The 10,065-nt window shown below is 37.0% G+C and overlaps 2 protein-coding genes and 1 pseudogene across 2 annotated transcripts; 1 reads left to right on the top strand and 2 right to left on the bottom strand.

Moving 5' to 3' along the window:
* The first annotated feature begins 1,809 nt into the window (after window positions 1-1,809).
* LOC131682809 (NEDD8) lies at window positions 1,810-2,462 on the top strand. The gene is made up of 3 exons (XM_058964569.1): window positions 1,810-1,957; window positions 2,015-2,145; window positions 2,202-2,462. Exons 1-3 carry the CDS (start codon window positions 1,940-1,942, stop codon window positions 2,287-2,289), a joined length of 237 nt encoding a protein of 78 aa, XP_058820552.1. The 5' UTR covers window positions 1,810-1,939; the 3' UTR covers window positions 2,290-2,462.
* Window positions 2,446-3,654, bottom strand: LOC131682807 (KRR1 small subunit processome component homolog). Its single transcript, XM_058964568.1, has one exon. It carries the CDS (start codon window positions 3,530-3,532, stop codon window positions 2,489-2,491), a length of 1,044 nt encoding a protein of 347 aa, XP_058820551.1. The 5' UTR covers window positions 3,533-3,654; the 3' UTR covers window positions 2,446-2,488.
* Window positions 3,655-8,116: 4,462 nt separating this feature from the next.
* Window positions 8,117-9,280, bottom strand: LOC131681455 (uncharacterized; annotated as a pseudogene).
* Between the last annotated feature and the right edge of the window lie 785 nt (window positions 9,281-10,065).

The following is a 10,065-nucleotide window of genomic DNA, read 5'->3' as shown; positions in this document are numbered from 1 at the left end:
AAGCATTATACAATAATCTAGCTTATCTGTTTATAACTTTGCAATCACACATGAAGTTTTATGCAACTTAAGGTCCCCAATGTGCTAACAAGGAGTATTTTTTTAAAAATAACATGAAAATAAAAAATCAGGATGAAATTTCTATAATTCTGTTATAAAACATAGTTACGCCCACACTGGTAGATATGTTATTTTTCATAGGTGAGTTTGGAGTTACTGGAACATCAATTATTTACTTCCACAGTTTCGAACCTGAGATCTTCGTATTCCCAGCATAGCCGTTATGTACTCACCTATTTATACACTGTCAAGCAACGATTATATTTGATCATTTTTATCGCTTTGTGATTACGATCTAAAAATACCATAATCCAACCTAAATATGGCCCTCCAATGATATCTTCTATACCTGTCAAATCAAAACCTACATTCTTTACTCAAGCCATTTTTTATTGCTCAAATATTGTACTAGTCTGCCAGAGAATTTGCGAAGTGCTATAAGGAAGTGACTTTTTTTTTGAACGATTTTGCAGTTTAATCCAATTGCAAATTAATTTCTATACAATGTTTCAAAGTTTTCACATGTACAATTTTGTTTTAAGTTGTAGTGGACTAATAAATAACTTCAAGTCAAAATTGTATTTCGATCACAGATTTGCATTTTATGTGAACTTTTTACAACAAAACATAATTTTTGTTTGCACTATTTGTAATTTTGATTTAGTCTGTCATTATTTGTAATTTATTGAAAACTTTTATATACGATTACTGGTTTGCTGGGAGGTGGCCGCCGACACGCTGTTGGAAGCAAGCGAACCTAAGTTTGATTTTTTGTGTTTCGAATTAATCTCGTCAGTAACTAGTACCAACTTATTTTCTTCTGCTGTTCTCTCCGGAAACCCTAGATGGATCAATACTAGATAGCCGCCTATGGCTTTTAAAGTTATAGCGTCATCTAGATCACAAAGTGTAGGTCATTTCGTATTTATACCGGATATTTACAGTGAAAACTGAAAAATAAGTTCATTTGCGTGGCACTCAGCAGAAATACATCACCGCAAAGGGTAGGGAAGGTTTCATCAACCTCGTAGACCAATTTATATAAGCGTGCCATATGCGGCTCGGCTATTTTGGCAACATTGTTCGGGAGTGGTGTGTCATTATGATAACATATATATACAGTCGTGATTCGCTGGTTGGACATTGTTTAACTGGACCGCTTTTTAGTTGGACCTCCTCTTGTTGGACCATTGTCCAACTAAAAAGCATCTGAATGTCAAAAGCTTATTTCAAATTTACTTTGAAAAATCCATCTGACAGTTATTAGAGATGTGAATAGATGCAATTACACTACTAACGTCTCCTTTGGAGAGTTTTTGACATCTGCCAGTCGGTCCAACAAACGAATCAAATTCGTTCGACAGCGAATCACGACTGTATATAAATAACCGCACAAAATGAGTCGGATGAACTTCGCTTGACAATTGTGGGTGGTTTGTTTAAATGCATGTAAACATGCATGCGTCCCGCATATTAGTTACGTGAATTCGAATATGGCAGATGAGTACAGGTTGCATTCGAGCTCATGCAACTGAAAAAGTAAACAAACTACCGAAAATTGTTAAACGTGAAGTTCATTCATCATGAGTTCATTCGCGTCGTCATTTTGTAGGTGGAATCAAAAAAAAATTGACAACGCTAGATAAATACACATGAACCTATTGTCAATTGACATTTCGGCGAGTTCTGATTCGATCCAATAATAGGAGCCTCATTAGCAGCTGTCGTACACATATGCTAGCCCCTCGCTACACGAAAAACGGCTGTCATTTGCAGTCGACACCGTCGTACATGAAGTAAAAAAGAAGCCGAAAAACAAAAAAAGTTGAAGCCTCAAAATTTAATTTGATTGTGTTATCTGCACCCTAATCTCATCAAAATGCTGATCAAAGTTAAGGTAAGTGCTTCATCGTTAGTTTAGCTTTAATGGATGCTGATTGTTTGCCACTTCTAGACCCTAACCGGAAAGGAAATCGAGATCGATATTGAGCCCACGGACAAAGTGGATCGTATCAAGGAAAGGGTAGAAGAGAAGGAAGGTATTCCTCCACAGCAGCAGCGACTCATCTTTTCCGGCAAGCAAATGTAAAAGAAATCGAGTTAACTGGCTATTTTGTATAATAATTGGTAATATTTTGCAGGAACGATGACAAAACGGCACAGGACTACAAAGTGCAAGGGGGTTCCGTGTTGCATTTAGTATTGGCACTGCGAGGTGGTGGGCAGTAAACTTGTAGAATGTCCTTTTCGATTATAAGCAGGAAATGAAATTGGTTCTTTAATAGCAACTCGACCGGCAAACTAATTACCGTACATTTAAAGCGTTCATTTTTTCTGATTGTTTTTCAAACTTATTTTGCTCCAAAATGGAAAAATAAACTCAGTAATGTTTTCTTTATTTATTTCATAGTATTTTTTATTTTCTAGGTTACTTCTTATTTCTTTTGTTAGCTTTCGCTATTTTACTCTTCAAGGCTTTAACATCTAATTTACCACTCCCAACGTTTTCCATCTTAGATTTACTCTCATCGGGAGCAACGAAGTCCATTTCGCGACGTGTCTTCTGTACTTGGGAATTCTTTTTCTCTTTATCCTTCCGTTCCTGGTTGCGCTTGACACTTTTCTGAGCTTCGGTAAGGAAGTACTCTCCGGAAGCCAACTGTTTGTCTACTTTACTCTCCAGCAGCGGAGGCGGGAATGGCGTCTGCTCTTTGTTCTTCTTTTTCTTCTGCTCCTTTGGTTTCTTACGCTTGGTCGTATTCTTCGCTTGGAACTTGGGTAGGAACCGTTCCCAGTTTTCTTCCTTCAATTTGTCATCCTTCATCAGTTCCCGCTTGATCATTAGGGCCTTGATGTTGTAAATTGGATGAATGTTTTTCATCGTCTCTTCCACGACCTTCCGAACGCACTGAAGTCCTTTGTACGGACCAATAGCAGAGACGGTTGCACCTTGTACCAGAACATAGCAGTTAGTCAGCAGCTCTAGTGATTTCAAAGTGCATCCGTTGGGACCGATTAATCGATTTCTTCGTTTCACAAACTTTGCCTTGTTTCGCACAAGATTCTTAATCTTGATGATATCGCAACTGATTTCATCATCCAAAACCTTAACAGCCTGCTCGAAAGGAACCGATCTGGACAACAGTTTGATTAAATCTCTTGCCTTCAGAATGATGAACGGATCCCACGTCTTTCTGGTCGTTTTCACGGTCATGTTTCCCTGAATCAAATCCATTTCCGCTTTAAGATGATTGCCCTCTAGAGCTTTCTCGACGAGTGGCCAACACTCCTTGATGTACTTTTCCCGATATTTAGGAAACAGACAGGAAAATGAGCTCTCTTCCAGAACACCATTTGGATTGTCCTCCTTCTTAAACTCTGGAATCTTAAGAAGCCATGCGTTTTCAACCGGGCCGTTGAAGTGTTCGATATTTCCGGCCTGATCGTTAGTGTCCGATTCGGAATCACTCATTTTTGCCTTCTATATGTAGCTTTTTTAGATTTAGGGACAGAACAGTAGTCAGCTAATTAGAACGAAATTATTACAAAAACTTCAGGATAGAAACGCACATTTTTTTCTGTTTATTTCTTTTAGCTTAGCAGAGATGCCAGGTACTTTTTTCAAATGTCTGCGATAATAATTTTAAAAGTCTGGGAAGAACAAAAATGTCAGGAAAGCTAGTGTAACCAAAAGCCTTTATATTCAAAAATCTGCAAATATCTGCAACAAAACTAAAAAATCTGCAAATATCTGCAACCAAACTAGAAAATCTGCAAATATCTGCGTCATCGAAAAAATCTGCAGCTTAAATTAAAAGTCTGCGAATTTGCAGACTTGTCTGCAAATCTGGCATCTCTGTAGCTTAGGTTTGTTTACAAGAAATGACAGCTTTGTAGAATCCAGTTCCCCTTCGACGTGCCCTTTGGAAATATTGGAAATTGTTGTTACACTGTGAATAATGTACACTTTTCTTCGAAGGGATTCGACAATTAAAATTTAAATACCGGCCCGTATAAATAAATACCATTCTAGAAATCTTCGGAACCATTTCCTAACTATTCATATAATACTCACCATATTGGGAATACTACTGATACATTCCACCATTATAATTCAACTATTATACTACCATACTTATTTAGTTACCATTTCCAATATCTTCCACGTATCCTATATTGGAGATTTGTATACTACATTGCTCGACAAACATATGATTACGGCCTAAAAGCCAACTGTCAAAATCCACTTTGAATGGAAATTCCAGACAAACCGTTACTAGTCAAACACAGTTCACAACAGTTTATGAAAGAGAAAACTTTTCTCTTTCATTTACTACCAACATCTGTGATTGGCGTATAACGGTTTGTCCGGATTTTCCATTCAAAGTGGATTTTGACAGTTGGCTTTTAGGCCGTAATCATATGTTTGTCGAGATTGTACTTTTGCGCCAGAGGTTATATTGATTTGGTCTTTGTTATATTATGTGCATCTGTTTATGCTGCTCCAAAAACCTTTAGATTAATATGATCAAAAATCCTCGCCTTACAATATTACGGCGATAGCTCAATTGGATAAAGCGTCAGTCCACTTAGTGCCAACGAACCTCTCTTCTTCAGAAGATAGCGTGTAACAAGATGAAACCTCATCAATCGATAGAATTGAAAAGTGAATGGGAACATATTTTTTTCTCCACGTAATATTTATGCATCGCTAGATCTAAAATATGCATGTCACCATAATCTGTATAGTTCTTGAATGGTATGTTGTCCAAATGTATATGGAAAACAGCCTGTTTTGGTATGGTGACTGTTCTTAACGACCAGTTGTTTGTATGGTCGAGCATGGGAAAACGACGCTGGTTATGTTCGCTATTATACCAGGTAATGGTTGATTTATTGTTGAACGAACCAAATTGAAAATGGTTTCTCAACGTTTGATTCGATGGTTGGCATATGGTACACATTTATGCGGGAGGCCACACTGAAAATCCAAGAGCTTTCCGCTTGCCATTTATTAAAATAACACTTGAAAATTAAATGTGCCACCCTATGACATGATCGAATGCTATCGCCAATAAATTTTAAGTGTCATCATATTAAATCACAAGTGTTTTGCCCATCACCGAAATAATGTACTTTTTTCGAATAGATTTGACACATAAAATTTAAGTTTCGAGCCATACTGAAAATTCAAGAATTTTCCATTTGTCCTTCAATAAAATTACACTTGAAAATAAAGTGTGTTATCTTGTGACAAGATCAGCTGGCATAACATAAATTTTAAGTGTCAACGTATTAAATCATAAATGTTTTTCTAACGAAATCCATGGTTGCTAACAATTGCGGCAACATTAAGTGTACAAACACTTAAATAAAAGTTCACTTTTCCCAACATCAATTTGAGGCAACATGGCTGCGTAAAACATGCAGAACATGGTCCAGAACTATTTCAGGATTTCCACAACATATTTTGAAGATTTTGAATGGTAAGTATATTGATCGAATTTGTAAAATTATCGTATAACAGGTACGTTTCCGGTAAATATTGTCCATGCGGAAATAAATCGAAATATCGGCGCAATCGATTTGACATTGGCCTTAAGTTTGACACTGCAATTTTGATTTGTTTTGCGTTCAGTGTATGAATGGAGCTTCCATCGGAGACAGATAAAAATAAATAAATATTTGTTTTTGAAATGTTTAAACGCGAACGTGTCGAATTAAACGTACTTCAGCAAGTCAAAACACAGTATTCTATTATTTATTTTTCTTCGCATAAAAAATAGTTACGATGAGTTCCCACGGAAGCAGGTAAACTAATTTCAATAATTCTATTATGTTCGCATATTTACAAATATGGTTGACTGCAGCGTAATGGACTACGGTCCATTCATAGAAGAGGAGTAGGAGAATGCTGTCGAATGCTTCTCGGTCGAAAAAGTAGCCGTGACAAGTGAATAAGAAGTTGTCGAAACGGAGCCGACCATATACTCATTTAAAGGTGTATTTTGCCAGTGCCACTTCCGCAATCAATTTCAACCTATGGAAACCTTCATCAAGGAAATTTGTGGTAATTCAGTCACAGACTAACAGACATAACACTATGAGGGAATTCCCTCAAAAAACATCGATCCGACAATTTTCCCAGAACACTAGCTCCACCTTTTATTCACAATCTCAATCACTCATTTACTGGTGGGTTACTCCTCAGGTTTGGGAACAATTTTTCACTAGTGGTCTATCCCCTATATGCTTGTTCATATGTCAGTGGCACCATAATTTCAAATGTGGCCACAGTCCCAACTAAAAATATATTTAAAATGACCGTTAAAGCGGGCGAAGCTTTGTTTTTGAGTGTTATGTCTGTTAGTCTGTGATTCAGTTGCGGAAGTAATTCAAAAGTCTCTGGGAAGCAGGAAAAGATTTGGCAAAACGTCGGGTTATTTTCAATGAAGATAGCACAGTGGTCGGAGAAGGAAAAACCTTCCGTCGAAGACGCGTCGTCAATCATTACCCTCCAGCATCAAGCAAAGAAAAAAAATTACTGTACTACGACCTTGACTCCGAGACTTCTTCAAAGATGGAGAGATAAAACGATTAAAGTTTTTGTCTATACCTATTCTACCAATATCGAGACTAGCGCACAATTTCAACAAGTGCTAAAGTAATTAGTCACTCCAAAAAATCCAGACCGGGCGGAGGCGAATTCAACACGGGATGATTCAATGTTGGGAAACGAATTATGCCAAAAACATCCGTACTTGGAAGGCTTCCACAGCTCCTGGATGTTATGGGCCAATTATATTATCTCTGCAGAAGCGCATGAACGTGAAAGCATGAGAAATGATGTTAATCCTCCCATTGAAATTTCAGAATATTTCCGCTGAGTAGCGGTTTCGGAAGCAGCACGTTTGCAGTCGGTGCATAGAGGTATGCAAGTTGTACAAACGTTTAACACCCATTGGGCAAATGAAATTAAAAAAATTAAGGATAATGTTTCTATGGCTCTAACATTGTTGCAAGGTGCTGCGCAATGTATCGAAACATTGGAAGCGCGATCAACAGTGAGTTCAGACTTGATCACTGCCATGCAATCAGCTGTACAACCGGAGGAAGTTGAATAGGGATCTTTAATTTGGAAAAAATGTGCCAGTTTTTCACATTTATTGATAGCAGGTGTCCTTACGAGTACACTCATATCATTCTTAAACATTAATTATTATTTTCTGATTTTTAAATTAAAAAAAAAACAAATTAAATTCAACCAACAAACTGACAGTTGTCCGACTAAATGACGTATCAGCAAATATCTCGTTCGCCTAATTGTTAACCGGGACAGCACCCCACACAGCATGATCTGGTACTTTGTCAATCCGCTAACAGCCTGCCATTCCAAGTTTCATCTGCAAACTATGGTAGATCTGATAAGGCAACCTATAGAGTCGTGCAAGTCGCATGAATTTGGATGTGTTATTGTCCTAAAAGGAAACAAACTAAAAAAAAAATGTTTTTTTCAATAGTTTCGGGCCTAAAAATTGGAAAAGGACTGAGATATTAACTCACGGTACTAATCTGCATTAGAATATGCCTTAACCCGCACACCCCCAAAGATCCCTATTGAGCCGCAGTCTAATTTCACATGTAACCGATTGCAGTGATGTTGATCATCAGTGAAACGGGAGTGAACCGCAAACTTGATCTGAATATTATTTCTTGACAAACATATGATTACGGCTTAAAAGCCAACTGTCAAAATTCACTTTGAATGGAAATTTCGGACAAACCGTAACTCACAAATCACAGATGTTGGCAGTAGATTAAGGAGAAAAGTTGTCTTTATCGTTAACTGCTATGTACTGTATTCGTCCAGTAACGGTTTGTCCGGAATTTCCTTTCAAAGAAAATTTTGACAGTTGGCTTTTAGGCCGTAATCCTATGTTTGTCGAGATTTCTTCATAACAGTACCACAATGTTTTTATGTAGCATTTTTATTTCTTGAAATAAACAAAACGAAGTCTAACTAATGTACAATATTAAAATCAATAATTTTGGGATCTTATTCTAAACCTTTCTCTGGCAAAAAAAAGTTACTCCAGCGTAGTACCCGCAATGCTTAAAAAGTTTTAAACATGTATAAATCCTGAATTGGTTTATTGCGTCACAAACCTCATTGCGAATGCGGCTATTTACCTGGTAGTTCCGTACAAGATTCTTCTTAATCAGTCCGAAAACAATCTCCAAGGAGTTGAAGAACGGACAGTAAGCTGGCAAGAACACAGGCAAAATGCCAATGGATCTAAGATATTTAATGATATTCGCATGACAGTGAATTCTAGTGCCATCCATTATCCATACAGAATGAAACCCTGGATAGCTTCGAACCTGATGATTACGAAGTGCGAAATCTCGGCAACACTGAACAAATTTTATCCGAGGGGATGTGCCCTCAGTCCAAAAGCTTTCCAAGATTCCTTCGGCGCCAAGGAAGCACAAAAATGATAGATCACTTTTTTTCCTACAACACCGTATCCTTTTTGTCGAAGAATGTCCCTATTATCAAAACCTACTTCATCTAAAAAGACGAGGTTGTAAACATCCCACGGAAACGATAATAGCTCTGCCATGTAACGGATGATTTCTGATTCCCGGATCTGGATTGCCCGACGCTCAATATACTTCCAAGTCATCCCTGCCTCATGTAAAATTGTACATGCGGAAGACATACTGATTGGTATTTTGAACTTCAGTAGGAACAGTTGCTTCGTCTCGTCTAACAAGAGTATGGGTTGCCGTTGATACAATTGAAGCAGTCACATCCGCTTTTCCACACCGATTTTTTTGTATACCTGTACACGTTTCTTCCGATTAATTGACCCGTCAGTAATAAATTTGAAACACCATTCAGAAATCGTTGAGGGAGCCTTGCCATACATTTCGACTAGCTTTTTTTACTAATGCCGAGAAAAAAGTGTCAATACAACGCATGGTAATCCGCATTTGTACGGGCGTGCTGCCAACGTACGTTCTGGATGATTAAGCTTGCCATTCCTGTGATAAAATTAAAGATAGCAATGAAAGTAAAACTTTCTTTAAATGCAACGTTATTAATTTGTTTACCTTGATGAAGCTTATGTACTTATGTACCGAGATGGCCTGTGATAGGCAAGATAATATAATTAGAGGATAATAAAAAATAATAGTATGTTTTAAACTGCAAATAAAAAAATCAATATCTTTATTGTTTTTGTAAACATACACTGAGCAAAAAGCATCTGAGAATTTCATAAGTCTCGGCATATGAACCAGCCTTCTGACGATGCCATTGAACGCTTTCGAATGTCATAGACAGGCTTATGAATTCATTTATCTTTATTCATGCACTCCATAGACGCACAAATAATGTATTTCATAAAACAGTCTTATGACTTCGCTCCAATATATGCGTTTAAGAATTTCATAAGTTTTTCTCATGAAACCCATATGAGATCTGTAAATGATTCTATAATATTATATTTTGTTTTTCATAAACATCTCTTTTGTGAAAAGTTCATAATTGTTTCTTATGAATTCAGTACTGGCTTGGAGGTCAACCAGGAGCTAATAGTTTCAGTCCAGCACTTTTCGGTTACCGCTGTTTAAAACAAAAGAAGTGAAATTTTTAGTCAAATTGCAACAAAATTTTAAATAATTGTTTTTTATGTTATTCAATAAATTACTGTGAGCATTAAATCAGTTTACGTGGCTTTGATTTTTACAGAAAATATTCTATTATTTGAAATGAAATAAGTTGTGCATATAATTAGTGTCTGGCGCGTATTTTATAATTATCAAAAACATTTGAGAAATAACATTATTTATCCTTCAGTTGTCAAGTCCAGTTTCCCAGTTATCTAAGCCCAGTTTTCCAGGAAATATTGACGAAGCGTTGCAAATTTTAATATTTAATGAGAGTTTTCTCTTCAATCTTCTGAAGGGATCTGTTATCGGACACAACTGGTCCGCGCG

Source organism: Topomyia yanbarensis, chromosome 2 (genome assembly GCF_030247195.1).
Source record: "Topomyia yanbarensis strain Yona2022 chromosome 2, ASM3024719v1, whole genome shotgun sequence".
Lineage (NCBI taxonomy): Eukaryota > Metazoa > Arthropoda > Insecta > Diptera > Culicidae > Topomyia > Topomyia yanbarensis.
The sequence above is the reverse complement of the archived record's forward strand: the minus strand, read 5'-3'. Positions and strand labels throughout refer to the sequence as shown.